Source organism: Oncorhynchus mykiss, chromosome 13 (genome assembly GCF_013265735.2).
Source record: "Oncorhynchus mykiss isolate Arlee chromosome 13, USDA_OmykA_1.1, whole genome shotgun sequence".
Classification (NCBI taxonomy): Eukaryota; Metazoa; Chordata; class Actinopteri; order Salmoniformes; family Salmonidae; genus Oncorhynchus; species Oncorhynchus mykiss.
In genome coordinates this window covers 28,675,244-28,691,255 of record NC_048577.1, presented here as the reverse complement: position 1 = coordinate 28,691,255, position 16,012 = coordinate 28,675,244, and the positions used below count along the sequence as shown (strand labels likewise).

The window sequence follows — 16,012 nt, the reverse complement described above, 5'->3', positions numbered from 1 at the left end:
GGTAGGTGCAGGTAGCGATCGGTTGAAGAGCATGCATTTAGTTTTACTTGTATTTAAGAGCAATTGGAGGCCACGGAAGGAGAGTTGTATGGCATTGAAGCTTGCCTGGAGGGTTGTTAACACAGTGTCCAAAGAAGGGCCAGAAGCATACAGAATGGTGTCGTCTGCGTAGAGGTGGATCAGCAGCAAGAGCGACCTCATTGATGTATACAGAGAAGATAGTCGGTCCAAGAATTGAACCCTGTGGCACCCCCATAGAGACTGGCAGAGGTCCGGACAACAGACCCACCGATTTGACACACTGAACTCTATCAGAGAAGTAGTTGGTGAACCAGGCGAGGCAATCATTTGAGAAACCAAGGCTGTCGAGTCTGCCGATGAGGATGTGGTGATTGACAGAGTCGAAAGCCTTGGCCAGATCAATGAATACGGCTGCACAGTAATGTTTCTTATCGATGGCGGTTCAGATATCGTTTAGGGCCTTGAGCGTGGCTGAGGTGCACCCATGACCAGCTCTGAAACCAAATTGCATAGCAGAGAAGGTATGGTGAGATTCGAAATGGTCGGTAATCTGTTTGTTGACTTGACTTTCGAAGACCTTAGAAAGGCATGGTAGGATAGATATAGGTCTGTAGCAGTTTGGGTCAAGAGTGTCCCCCCCTTTGAAGAGGGGGATGACCGCAGCTGCTTTCCAATCTTTGGGAATCTCAGACGACACGAAAGAGAGGTTGAACAGGCTAGTAATAGGGGTGGCAACAATTTCGGCATATCATTTTAGAAAGAAAGGGTCCAGATTGTCTAGCCCGGCTGATTTGTAGGGGTCCAGATTTTGCAGCTCTTTCAGAACATCAGCTGACTGGATTTGGGAGAAGGAGAAATGGGGAAGGCTTGGGCGAGTTGCTGTTGGGGGTGCAGTGCTGTTGACAGGGGTAGGAGTAGCCAGGTGGAAAGCATGGCCAGCCGTAGAAAAATGCTTATTGAAATTCTCAATTATGGTGGATTTATCTGTGGTGACAGTGTTTCCTATCTTCAGTGCAGTGGGCAGCTGGGAGGAGGTGTTCTTATTCTCCATGGACTTTACAGTGTCCCAGAACTTTTTTGAGTTAGTGTTGCAGGAAGCAAATTTCTGCTTGAAAAAGCTAGCCTTGGCTTTTCTAACTGCCTGTGTATAATGGTTTCTAGCTTCCCTGAACAGCTGCATATCACGGGGGCTGTTCGATGCTAATGCAGAACGCCATAGGATGTTTTTGTGTTGGTTAAGGGCAGTCAGGTCTGGGGAGAACCAAGGGCTATATCTGTTCCTGGTTCTAAATTTCTTGAATGGGGCATGCTTATTTAAGATGGTTAGGAAGGCATTTAAAAAAAATAACCAGGCATCCTCTACTGACGGGATGAGATCAATATCCTTCCAGGATACCCCGGCCAGGTCGATTAGAAAGGTCTGCTCGCTGAAGTGTTTCAGGGAGCGTTTTACAGTGATGAGTGGAGGTCGTTTGACCGCTGACCCATTACGGATGCAGGCAATGAGGCAGTGATCGCTGAGATCTTGGTTGAAGACAGCAGAGGTGTATTTAGAGGGGAAGTTGGTTAGGATGATATCTATGAGGGTGCCTGTGTTTAAGGCTTTGGGGAGGTACCTGGTAGGTTCATTGATAATTTGTGTGAGATTGAGGGCATCAAGTTTAGATTGTAGGATGGCTGGGGTGTTAAGCATGTTCCAGTTTAGGTCGCCTAGCAGCACGAGCTCTGAAGATAGATGGGGGGCAATCAGTTCACATATGGTGTCCAGAGCACAGCTGGGGGCAGAGGGTGGTCTATAGCAGGCGGCCACGGTGAGAGACTAGTTTTTAGAGAGGTGGATTTTTAAAAGTAGAAGTTCAAATTGTTTGGGTACAGACCTGGATAGTAGGACAGAACTCTGCAGGCTATCTTTGCAGTAGATTGCAACACCGCCCCCTTTGGCAGTTCTATCTTGTCTGAAAATGTTGTAGTTTGGAATTAAAATGTCTGAATTTTTGGTGGTCTTCCTAAGCCAGGATTCAGACACAGCTAGAACATCCGGGTTGGCAGAGTGTGCTAAAGCAGTGAATAGAACAAACTCAGGGAGGAGGCTTCTAATGTTAACATGCATGAAACCAAGGCTATTACGGTTACAGAAGTCGTCAAAAGAGAGCGCCTGGGGAATAGGAGTGGAGCTAGGCACTGCAGGGCCTGGATTCACCTCTACATCGCCAGAGGAACATAGGAGGAGTAGAATAAGGGTGCGGCTAAAAGCAATAAGAATTGGTCGTCTAGAACGTCTGGAACAGAGAGTAAAAGGAGGTTTCTGGGGGCGATAAAATAGCATCAAGGTATAATGTACAGACAAAGATATGGTAGGATGTGAATACAGTGGAGGTAAACCTAGGTATTGAGTGATGAAGAGAGAGATATTGTCTCTAGAATCATCATTGAAACCAGGAGATGTCATTGCATGTGTGGGTGGTGGAACTAATAGGTTGGATAAGGTATAGTGAGCAGGACTAGAGGCTCTACAGTGAAATAAGCCAATAAACACTAACCAGAACAGCAATGGACAAGACATATTGACATTAAGGAGAGGCATGCTTAGTCGAGTGATCAAAAGGGTCCAGTGAGTGGAGAGGTTGGTTGGGGGTCACGGCGATTTAGACAGCTAACCAGGCCATCGGTAGCAAGCTAGCATAGGATGGAGGTCTGTTGTTAGCCACCTCTTGCGTTCGGTCAGTAGATTAGTGGGGTTCCGTGTGGTAGATGGGATTAATCCAAATCACACAACAACAACAAAAATAAGAACAATAGATATAGTTATAGAGGCCCAAGAAGAAAACATAATAAAAATAAACAAATTGTCCGATTGTCTATTCAGATAGCAGCCGGTAAGACAGCTAACGGTTAGCGGGCCGCAGATGGGCGTTCAGGTAACGTCGCGACGGAGGAGCCAGCCGGATCTCCTTCGGGTAGATAACGTCGGCAGTCCAGTTGTGAAGGCCCGGTGGGGCTCCGCGTAGGCAGTAAAACGGGTCCGGATAGGTGACTGCAGCCCAGGAGTGAATGATGGAACTCAGGAGTGATTGACGGAGCTGGCTAGCACCGGAATAATTGATGTTTGCTCCGGAATCGACGAAAGCCGATTGTCACACGGATAGCAGCTAGCTAGCTGTGAGATCCGGGTATGAATGTCCAGAGAGCAGTTGAAATCCAGGGACATGGAGAGAAAAATTGGTCCGGTATGTTCCGTTCCGAGCCGCGCAGCGCCGTACAAAACTGGCGATAGATTTTCGAGCTAAAGGATAGCTGATGTCCACAAACCGTGTTTGAAAAAAGTTTCTGGCTAGCTTCTTGGAGGATTACAGATCACAGATTACAGATTACAGATACAGAGGTAAATAATAATTTTTTATAAATATAAATTGGTGAGGCGGGTTGCAGGAGAGTGTTTTGAAGATGAGTTGATGGAAAATAAAAATAAAATGTATGTGAAAAAAAGTTGTAAATATATATATATATATACAGGACACGACAAGACGAGGACAAAAGACGTCTGAACTGCTATGCGATCTTGGTAAAAAACGTGAATTGATTGAGTTTATTTTATCAATTCCCCATTACAAATGTCACCAGTAGTAAATGTACCGTTACTGCCTGTCATTTGGTTACATTCATTTCTGTTAATGCATGTATTAATTAGTCATTTACCGTTGTCATTCTCGGAGTGGAAACATTTTCTGTTCAAAACCTGCTCCACTTGTGAGAAACCAGTTTTGGTTTATTTCAGAACCACCATTTACAAGATTTGTCAATTTTTTTCATTGTCTTTTTGTTTGTAGTTGATGTTGAGGCAGTGCCCACCTGAGTATAGAACTACTTGGCCTGCTGTGCTAAAATGTAGGAAAGTGTTGTTTTTTTTACATCCAAGCCAAAAATGTCACTCAACCAGATGCATATGAACTACTATATCATGTCTGCATTATAAATAGTCTATCACTAGTTAACTGAAATACTTACCACTCTTGGCTTTTGGCAAAGAACCAACACAGTCCACCAGAACCCTGCTGAAAGGTTTGTCAATAGCAGGAATAGGCTGCAAAGGTGCAACTAGGTCAGCTTGGTTTGGTTTACCTGTCCTCTGGCAAACGCCACAGGATTTACAGTGAGCCACAACATCCTGTATCAGACGTCTTGTTGATCCCAAGATGACCTGCCATACTACCATCGTGAGCCAACCTCAGTATTTCTTGTCGAAGCGCAACTGGAACAACAATTTGATATAAACTGGGCCAATCGTCTTGCCCAGAAGTGGCGCCCGAGAATGCCGTTTCCTTGTTAGACCGCATTTTCCTCATTAGAATGCCATATCTGTCAAAATTACAAACACGAACTTCATTAAACTCTACTTCTGCATGTATCTCAGCAAAAAGAGGAGAGAGGGAAACATCTTTACTCTGTTCATCAATCAGCTGCTTCCCAGAAACATCTTTACTCTGTTCATCAATCTGCTGCTTCCAAGAAACATCTTTACTCTGTTCATCAATCTGCTGCTTCCTAGAAACATCTTTACTCTGTTCATCAATCTGCTGCTTCCTAGAAACATCTTTACTCTGTTCATCAATCTGCAGCTTCCAAGAAACATCTTTAATCTGTTCAGCAATCAGCTGCTTCCTAGACATCCAAGTGCCAACTGTAGGGATCCTCTCTTCATTCAGAGGTTCTTAAAACTCTCACCTTTGGGGTTTTTGAAGGAGAGGTAAACTCAGGAGGTTTACCTAAATCAGGATCACCCATAAACGTCTCGGACAGATTGACCATGGTGGGATCGCTGACATCCTCAACACTAGACTTGCTCCCGGCCAATTTCTTAGACAGAGCATGTGTAACGGCACATGCTGGGAATACTGTAGGGTACTTTTCTGATAAACCATCAGGTTCCTCAATTCTGGGTTCCTTACAAACGACAGGATTTGGCACAACCTTCCCTCCAGCCAAATAATTTTCCAATTTGAATGAGACCCCCTTCACCAGTAGGCTAGGCCTCACTCCAACGACAACGGGATGAGAAATGTTTTAAGGTTATACCATGGACCATTTTGAATCAACAAAAAAAAAGCTAATTATTTCATGTCAAAAATGTATTTGGCCATACTGCTGTAACCCATAGTAACAAATTGGATAACATTCACAATATGGAACAACAGTAACCATAGTAACTAGAGGTCGAACGATTATGATTTTTCAATACCGATACCGATTATTGGCGGGCCAAAAAAAGCCGATACCGATTAATTGGCCATTTAAAAAAAATGTGTAATAATGACAATTACAACAATACTGAATGAACACTTATTTTAACTTCATATAATACATAAATCAAATCAATTTAGCCTCAAATAAATAATGAAACGGGTTCAATTTCATTTAAATGATGCAAAAACAAAGTGTTGGAGAAGAAAGTAAAAGTGCAATATGTGCCATGTAAGAAAGCTAACTTTAAGTTTCTTGCTCAGGACATGAGAACATATGAAAGCTGGTGGTTCCTTTTAACCTCTTGCCGCACAGATCCCTTTAGCGGGATCATTTTCATCAACATCCTGTGAATTGCAGAGCGCCAAATTCAAATGAAATTACTAAACATATTTAATTTTCATGAAATCACAAGTGCAATACAAAAAAACACCGCTTAACATGTTGTTAATCCAGCCGGCGTGTCAGATTTCAAAAAGGCTTTACAGTGAAAGCAAACCATGCAATTATTTGAGGACAGCTCTCAGCAGACAAAACATTACAAACAGCCAGCAGCAAAGTAGATTGGTCACGAAAGTCAGAAAAGCAATCAAATTAATCGCTTAACTTTGATGATCTTTGTATGTTTGTACTCACGAGACTCCCAGTTACACAATACATGTTTGTTTTGTTCGATAAAGATTCTCTTTATATCCAAAAACCTTCATTTGGTTGGCGTGTTTTGCTCAGTAATCCACAGGCTCGTGTGGTCACGACGGGCTGACAAAAATTCCAAATAGTATCCGGAAAGTTCGTAGAAACATGTCAAACGTTTTTATAATCAACCCTCAGGCCTTGTCAATAGAACAGAGAAAGAAAAGGTCTCGCTCCCGGAGCACGCACAAATCTGAGGACATCTGGCTATCCACTGATGCTATGTGATCATTCTCACTCATTTTTCAGAATAAAAGCCTGAAACTATGTCTAAAGACGGTTCACAACTTGTGGAAGCCATAGGGAAAGGAATCTGGTTTATATCCTTTTAAATGGAGGATAGGCTTGCAATGGAAAATAGTAGTTTCAGAAAAACAGCACTTCCTGAGTGGATTTTCCTCAGGTTTTCACCTGCAATATCAGTTATGTTATGCTCACAGACAATATTTTGACAGTTTGAGACTTTAGAGTGTTTTCTATCCTAATCTGCCAATTATATGCATATTCTAGCTTCTGGGCCTGAGAAATAGGCAGTTTACTTTAGGCACGTTCGGCACGTTTTTCATCCAAACATCATAGGCACGTTTTTCATCCAAACATCAAAATACTGCCCCGTAGCCTAAAGAGGTTCCTTTTAACATGAGTCTTCAATATTCCCAGGTAAGACGTTTTAGGTTGTAGTTATTATAGGAATTATAGGACTATTTCTCTCTATACGATTTGTATTTCATATACCTTTGACTATTGGATGTTCTTATAGGCACTTTGGTATTGCCAGTGTAACAGTATAGCTTCCATCCCTATCCTTGCCCCTACCTGGGCTCTAACCAGGAACACATCGACAACAGCCACCCTCGAAGCAGCGTTACCCATCACTCCACAAAATCCGCAGCACTTGCAGAGCAAAGTCTCAGAGCGAGTGATGTTTGAAACGCTATTAGCGCGCACCCCGCTAACTAGCTAGCCATTTCACATCGATTACACCAGCCTAATCTCGGGAGTTGACAGGCTTGAAGTCATAAACAGCTTAATGCTTGAAGCTGCTGGCGAGCTGCTTGCGAAACGCACGAAAGTGCTGTTTGAATGAATGCTTACGAGCCTGCTGGTGCCTACCACCGCTCAGTCAGACTGCTCTATCAAATCATAGATTTAATTATAATAAACACACAGAAATACGAGCCTTTGGTCATTAACATGGTAAAATCAGGAAACGATCATCTTGAAAACAACACGTTTATTTATTTATTCTTTCATTCCTTGTGTATTAGAAATAGCTCCGTTTTATACATCACATTTGGCTACCAAAAAAAATCCATAAATTCAGTCCTCAAAACGCAAACTTTTTTCCAAATTAACTCCATAATATCGACTGAAAACATGGCAAACGTTGTTTAGAATCAATCATCAAGGTGTTTTTCACATATCTCTTCATTGATACATCGTTCTTGGACACATGCTTTCTCCCCTGAATCAAATGGTAAAGTGGAAGCAGCTGGCAATTGCGCACCGAATTCGACGCAGGACACCAGGCGGACACTTGGAAAATGTAGTCTCTTATGGTCAATCTTCCAATGATATGCCTACAAATACGTCACAATGCTGCTAAGACCTTGGGCGAACGACAGAAAGTGTAGGCTCATTCGTTGCGCAATCACAGCCATATAAGGAGAGAATGGAAAACAGAGCTTCAGAAATTCTGCTAATTCCTGGGTGATGCATCATCTTGGTTTCGCCTGTAGAATGAGTTCTGGGGCACTTACAGACAAAATCTTTGCAGATTCTGAAACTTCAGAGTGTTTTCTTTCCAAAACTGTCAAGAATATGCATAGTCGAGCATCTTTTCGTGACAAAATATCGCGCTTAAAACGGGAACGTTTTTTATCCAAAAATGAAATAGCGCCCCTAGAGCTCTAACAGGTTAAGAAAGGCATTGAAGTTTATGGTTAGGTACATGTTGGAGCAACGACACGAAAAGCAACGACTTTTTCGTGAATGCGCACCGCATCCTGTTACTAGCCTGTTCAACCTCTCTTTCATATCGTCTGAGATTCCCAGAGATTGGAAAGCAGCTGCGGTCATCCCCCTCTTCAAAGGGGGACACACTCTTGACCCAAACTGCTACAGACCTATATCTATCCTACCCTGCCTTTCTATGGTCTTCGAAAGCCAAGTCAACAAACAGATTACTGACCATTTCGAATCCCACCATACCTTCTCCGCTATGCAATCTGGTTTCAGAGCTGGTCATGGGTGAACCTCAGCCACGCTCAAGGTCCTAAACGATATCTTAACCGCCATCGATAAGAAACAATACTGTGCAGCCGTATTCATTGACCTGGCCAAGGTTTTCGATTCTGTCATTCACCACATCCTCTTCGGCAGTCTCGACAGCCTTGGTTTCTCAAATGATTGCCTCGTCTGGTTCACCAACTACTTCTCTGATAGAGTTCAGTGTGTCAAATCGGAGGATCTGTTGTCCGGGCCTCTGGCAGTCTCTATTGGGGTGCCCCAGGGTTAAATTCTTGACCGACTCTCTTCTCTGTATACATCAATGATGTCGCTCTTACTGCTGGTGAGTCTCTGATCCACCTCTACGCAGAAGACACTGTCATGATGTTGGCCTGGGGGATAGGTTTATGACAGTCATAAATACCTCTTCCCCCATTTCCCTTCTTTAACCTACTGAGGTTGCATTTAAAAAAAAAACTTGGTTAACATAGAGATTCTGGGAACATCAGTATGTGGGGGGAAATGAACTATATTCTGGTAATCCGAACAATTGAACATATGCAGTGGTACTTAATGAATATGATGTCAGTTCGGTTGTCATCTGAGACATTCTCATCAATGATGACAAACTCTACAGTGGAAAGTCTACACATGAGAGTTATCAGATTCACATGGAATTGTTGTTCAATTTAAATGTTTGAATATGAAATTATTTGTGATGGGATGAAATGTGATTTTTAGCTTCTAAAATGTGAGATTTGGATTTTCATAAGATAGGGCTGCTCAATCAGTGGCCCTCCCCTGTGAAGGGACAAGGGCTATAAAACCTTTTCCAAATGGGTGGTCATTTAGAATTGCATAAGATACTGTATTTACGATAGCACAGCTTCACCTTGGTTCCTGTCTTCCCACTCAACCCAGCCCCTTTTCCTTTGGGTAACAAGCTGTCATATCTGTTCCGCCCGCTAGGGACGTTTTTCTATGACGTAAAGAATTATCCAGGTATAATTCATTCTTTGTGTATGTGAATTCTGTGTGATTAGTTAGGTATTTAGTAAAAAATAATTCAACCCAATTTTGTATTGCGGATTCAAATTGTTAGCCAGGGTTCTTGCAGAAAATCAAGAATTGACAACTTATGATTATGAGACTGAAGTAAGATGATGATTGATATTGACTGCTATTGATGTACAATATTACTAGATCTTTAAGAGTTAATTCAGAAGATAACAGCTCTATAAATATTATTTTGTGGTGCCCGACTCTCTAGTTAATTACATTTACATGATTAGCTCAATCAGGTGATTAATTACGGAGACATTATTTTATAGAATAGCATGTTTTAGCAATTAATCCGGCATAGCCAAAGACACGACAACACCATTCTGTATACTTCTGGCCCTTCTTTGGACACGGTGTTAACAACCCTCCAGGCGAGCTTCAATGCCATACAACTCTCCTACCGTGGCCTCCAATTGCTCTTAAATACAAGTAAAACTAAATGCATGCTCTTCAACCAATCACTGCCTGCACCTGCCCTCCTGTCCAACATCACTACTCTGGACTGCTCTGACTTAGAATATGTGGACAACTACAAATACCTAGGTGTCTGGTTAGACTGTAAACTCTCCTTCCAGACTCACATCAAACATCTCCAATCCAAAGTTACTAGAATCTAGAATTGACTTCCTATTTCGCAACAAAGCATCCTTAACTCATGCTGCCAAACATACTCTTGTAAAACTGACCATCCTATCAATCCTCGACTTCGTCAATGTCATTTACAAAATAGCCTTCAATACCCTACTCAATAAATTGGATGCAGTCTATCACAGTGCCATCCGTTTTGTCACCAAAGCCCCATATACTACCCACCACTGCGACCTGTACGCTCTCGTTGGCTGGCCCTCGCTTCATACTCATCGCCAAACCCACTGGCTCCAGGTAATGCACAAGACCCTGCTAGTTAAAGTCCCCCCTAATCTCAGCTCGCTGGTCACCATAGCAGCACCCACCTGTAGCACGTGCTCCAGCAGGTATATCTCTCTGGTCACCCCCAAAATCAATTCTTCCTTTGGCCGCCTCTCCTTCCAGTTCTCTGCTGCCAATGACTGGAATGAACTACAAACATCTCTGAAACTGGAAACACTCATCTCCCTCACTAGATTTAAGCACCAGCTGTCAGAGCAGCTCACAGATTACTGCACCTGTACATATCCCATCTATAATTTAGCCCAAACAACTACCTCTCCCCCTACTGTATTTATTTATTTTTCTCCTTTGCACCCCATTATTTCTATCTATCAGTATAGCTCATAGTTTCAAACGTCACTCCCTCTGAGCCTTCTAGTAGTTGTTCCCCTTGCTCTGCATAGGTAACGCTGCTTTGAGGGTGGCTGTTGTCGTTGTGTCGCTGGTTCGAGCCCAGGGAGGAGCGAGGAGAGGGACGGAAGCTATACTGTTACACTGGCAATACTAAAGTGCCTATAAGAACATCCAATACTCAAAGGTTAATGAAATACAAATGGTATAGAAGGAAATAGTCCTATAATTCCTATAATAACTACAACCTAAAACTTCTTACCTGGGAATATTGGAGACTCATGTTAAAAGGAACCACCAGCTTTCATATGTTGTCATGTTCTGAGCAAGGAACTGAAAGGTCAGCTTTCTTACATAGCACATATTGCACTTTTACTTTCTTCTCCAACACTTTGTTTTTGCATTGTTTAAACCAATTTGAAAATGTTTCATTATTTACTTGAGGTTAAATTGATTTTATTGATGTATTATATTAAGATAAAACACGTTTTCATTCAGTATTGTAGTAATTGTCATTATTACAAATAAAAAAAAATAATCGGCCGATTAATCGGTATCGGCTTTTTTGGCCCTCCAATAATCGGTATCGGTGTTGAAAAATCATAATTGGTCGACCTCTAGTAACACATTGGATAACATTCACAACATAGAACAACAGTAACCATAGTAACATTGTTTCCCCGAAAACATCTAAAGGAAGTTTGTTCGGAAGTTTGTTCCTATATCTAAGATATATAAAAAATAAAATAGTGCATGTCTTTAACCCCTTATTTATGTCACTAAAGTCTTTCCACATTTTATGTTACAGCCTAATTGTACTATGGATTAAATAAACAAAAATCCTCATCAATCTACAGTTGTGGCCAAAAGTTTTGAGATCGACAAATATTAATTTCCACAAAGTTTGCTGCTTCAGTGTCTTTAGATATTTTTGTCAGATGTTCCTATCGAATACTGAAGTATAATTACAAGCATTTCATTAGTGTCAAAGGCTTTTATTGACAATTACATGAAGTTGATGCAGAGTCAATATTTGCAGTGTTGACCCTTCTTTTTCAAGACCTCTGCAATCCACCCTGGCATGCTGTCAATTAACTTCTGGGCCACAGCTGATGGCAGCCCTTTCTTGCATAATCAATGCTTGGAGTTTGTCAGAATTTGTGGGTTTTTGTTTGCCCACCCGCCTCTTTAGGATTGACCACAAGTTCTCAATGGGATTAAGGTCTGGGGACTTTCCTGCCCATGGACCCGAAATATCGATGTTTTGTTCCCCGAGCCACTTGGTTATCACTTTTGGCTTATGGCAAGGTGCTCCATCATGCTTGAAAAGGCATTGTTCATCACCAACCTGTTCCTGGAGGTTGGGAGAAGTTGCTCTCAGAGGATGTGTTGGTACCATTCTTTATTCATGGCTGTGTTCTTAGGCAAAATTGTGAGTGAGCCCACTCCCTTGGCTGAGAAGCAACCCCACACATGAATGGTCTCAGGATGCTTTACTGTTGGCATGACACAGGACTGATGGTAGCGCACACCTTGTCTTCTCCGGACAAAATTTTCTCCTGATGCCCCAAACAATCGGAAAGGGGATTCATCAGAGAAAATTACTTTACCCCAGTCCTCAGCAGTCCAATCTCTGTACCTTTTGCAGAATATCAGTCTGTCCCTGATGTTTTTCCTGGAGAGAAGTGGCTTCTTTGCTGCCCTTCTTGACACCAGGCCATCCTCCAAAAGTCTTTGCCTCACTGTGCTTGTAGATGCATTCACACCTGCCTGCTGCCATTCCTGAGCAAGCTCTGTACTGGTGGTGCCCCGATCCCGCAGCTGAATCAACTTTAGGAGACGGTCCTGGTGCTGGCTGGACTTTCTTTGGCGCCCTGAAGCCTTCACAACAGTTGAACCGCTCTCCTTGAAGTTCTTGATGATCCGATAAATGGTTTATTTAGGTGCAATCTTACCGGCAACAATATCCTTGCCTGTGAAGCCCTTTTTGTGCAAAGCAATGATGGCGGCACGTGTTTCCTCGCAGGTAACCATGGATTACAGAGGAAGAACAATGATTCCAAGCACCACCCTCCTTTTGAAGCTTCCAGTTTGTTATTCGAACTCAATCAGCATGACAGAGTGATCTCCAGCCTTGTCCTCGTCAACACTCACACCTGTGTTAACGAGAGAATCACTGACATGATGTCAGCTGGTCCTTTTGTGGCAGGGCTGAAACAAAGTGGAAATGTTTTTTGGGGATTCAGTTTGCAATTCATTGCAATTCATCTGATCACTCTTCATAACATTCTGGAGAATATCCAAATTTCCATCATACAAACTAAGGCAGCAGACTGAAAATTAATATTTGTGTCATTCTCAACTTTTTGCCACAACTGTACACACAATACCTCATAATGAAAAAGCTAAAGTAGGTTTGTAGAAAACATATCACATTTATTAAAAAGAAAAAACAGATAGCTTATTTGCATAAGTATTCAGACCGTTTGCTATGAGACTTGCATACTGTTTCCATTGATCATCGTTGAGATGTTTCTACAACTTGTTTGGAGTCCACCTGTGGTAAATTAAATTGATTGGACATGATTTGGAAAGGCACACACCTGTCTGTCTACCACAGCATTCTGAAGCGATACACCATCCCATCTGGTTTGCGCTTAGTGGGACTATAATTTTTTTTTCAACAGGACAATGACCCCACACACCTCCAGGCTGTGTAAGGGCTATTTGACCAAAAAGGAGAGTGATGGAGTGCTGCATCAGATGACCCGGCCTCCACAATCACCCGACCTCAACCCAATTGAGATGGTTTGGACCGCAGAGTGAAGGAAAAGCAGCCAACAAGTGCTCAGCATATGGTGAAGCTGTTTGAGACACTGCCAAGAGTGTGCAAAGCTGTCATCAAGGCAAAGGGTGGCTACTTTGAATAATCTAAAATATATTTTGATTTGTTTACCACTTTTTTTGGTTACTACATGATTCCCTGTGTGTTATTTCATAGTTTTGATGTCTTCACTATTATTCTACAATGTAGAAAATAGTAAAAAATAAAGAAAAACCCATGAATGACTTGGTGTGTCCAAACTTTTGACTGGTACTGTGTGTCTCATGAATGTTTTTGCATTCAGTTACAAAAAGTCACTTCTTCCATAGTCAAACATGTAAGGAAAGCTTTTTTTAATCAAAGGGGATGCTGTCAAAAATGTATTGAATTCAAATGGATTTACCCAGCCTACAAAGCACTACAGCCACTCTGTGATGACCAGTTCTGCTCTTTTATTGAGGGATCTAGTCTAGATTAAACCTCATAGGAAGACCTTTTTATCATGTGGAGTTTTCATTCAGGTCTCTGTTTAACAAGATACTCTGTCTTTGGCAGGAGAGAGACCAGACTCTCACTCTGACAGCGGGAAGAGTCCTTCAGGGGAACCAGACCCAGAGACGCCCAAACCAGTGAGACAATACCACTGCTCCCACTGTGAAAATAGTTTTTGCTGGTTAAGGAACCTAAAACTGCATGAGAGGACACACACAGGAGAAAAGCCTTTCCAATGTTCCCAGTGTGGAAAGAGTTTTTCCATGTTAGCTAACCTGAAAAGGCATGAGAGAATACACACAGGAGAAAAGCCTTATCACTGTTCCCACTGTGGAATGAGTTTTATTCAGTTAGGGCACCTAAAAGCTCATGAGGACACACACAGGAGAAAAACCTTTCCAATGTTCCCAGTGTGGAAAGAGTTTTACTAAGAAAGGGCAAGTAAAACAGCATGAGAGAATACACACAGGAGAAAAGCCTTTCCAATGTTCCCATTGTGGAAAGAGTTTTACTCGGATACGAAATCTGAAAAAGCATGTGACTACACACAGGAAAAAAGCCTTACATCTTTTCACACTGGGAACATTGGTTTGCCATGTTAACTAACCTGAAAAGGCTTGAGAGAATACACACAGGAGAAAAGCCTTTCCAATGTTCCCAGTGTGAATGGAGTTTTACTCAAGACAGGGCATCTAAAAGAGCATGAGAGAATACACACAGGAGAAAAGCCTTACCACTGCTCCCAGTGTAAAAATACTTTTACCTTGTTAGGGAGCCTGAAGGAGCATGAGAGAATGCACAGAGGAGAAACATTTTCTATGTTCCCAGTGTGGAAAGAGTTGTATCTGGTTAAGGAGCCTGAAGGAGCAATAGAAGACACACTAAAAAAGTCCTACCCCTGCTCTCTCTCTGTGTGGAAGGACATTTTTCCAGTCAGAGAACCTGAAATCACATGAGAGAATAAAGGCGCTGTTTTCTGACTTATTTTTGATTGAGAATTTGTGTTTTTGTTTATGCCACATGAAATCATATTGTTTATGATTATACCTGTCTGTTTAAGGTCCCACGGTTAACAATGCATGCCAGAGCAAATACCTAGCAATGAGGTCAAAGAAATTGTCCGTGGAGCTCAGAGACAGGATTGTGTCGGCACAGATCTGGGGAAGGGTACCAAAAATGTCTGTAGCATTGGAGGTCGCTAAGAACAGAATGGCCACCATCATTCTTTAATGGAAGTAGTTTGGAACCACCAAGACTCTTCCTAGAGCTGGCCGCCTGGCCAAACTGAGCAATCGGGGGAGAAGGGTCTTCGTCATAGAGGTGACCAAGAACCCAATGGTCACTCTGATAGAGCTCCTCTGTGGAGATGGTTGTCCTTCTGGAAGGTTCTTCCATCTCTGCAGCACTCCACCAATCAGGCCTTTTATGTGTCAATGATTAAAACCTCTTAAGGATACGCCCCTTTTTTCAAAAACCTGTTTTTGGTTTGTCATTATGGGGTATTGTGTGTCATTTGATGAGGGGAAAAAATGCAATTTTAGAACAGGGCTGTAACGTAACAAAATGTGGAAAAGGTGAAGGGTTCTGAATACTTTCCGAATACACTGTATACCGCTGGCAGAGTTTTCTACCGCTGGTAGTTTTGTACACAGTCACGTGATACGTGGTATAGAAAAATCACATTTTAGGAGAGTACATGGGAGGCAGTATACTGTCTCTGCAGGTGTCTATCTGGTCAAAACCACTGAAACAGGAGCCCCTCCACCCTCTGGTGGGATGGATCATGTCTACAGAGAAACCTAGATTCAAATACTTAGATTTGTGTGTATTGGGTATATGTTGTGAAATTGTTAGATATTACTTGTTAGATATTACTGCACTGTCGGAGCTGGGGAAACAAGAATTTCTTTATACCCTCAAAAACATTTGCTAAACACGTGTATGTGACCAATAAAATGTGATTTGATTTTGATTTGAAATAAACGGCCCATTTATCAAAGGTGCTTTTGCATGGGGTCAAAATGACTCCAAAGGATTTGAATTAGTTAAAAGTCCATTTTGATACAAAAACACCAAAGCATGATTTAGGTTAAATAAGAACCAGTTGATTGACAAAGTCATGAAAAATTGGAAGAATTGAATGAACCACATTTTGGCTATGACAAAAGATATGCCTCTGGGGTGAAAATGATC

The 16,012-nt window shown here is 42.1% G+C and overlaps 1 protein-coding gene across 2 annotated transcripts in view; it reads left to right on the top strand.

The window, feature by feature from the left end:
• Nucleotides 1-16,012, top strand: part of LOC118938253 (zinc finger protein 3-like) — a 33,126-nt gene that overhangs the window by 2,802 nt on the left and 14,312 nt on the right. The window contains exon 2 of one of the 2 annotated variants that reach the window (XM_036940701.1): nucleotides 13,883-13,956. The exons of the other annotated variant lie outside the window; for it this stretch is intronic. Within the exon in view, the coding sequence (XP_036796596.1) occupies nucleotides 13,883-13,956 (74 nt within the window). The remainder of the gene's footprint in view (nucleotides 1-13,882; nucleotides 13,957-16,012) is intronic. 2 annotated transcript variants of the gene reach the window in all.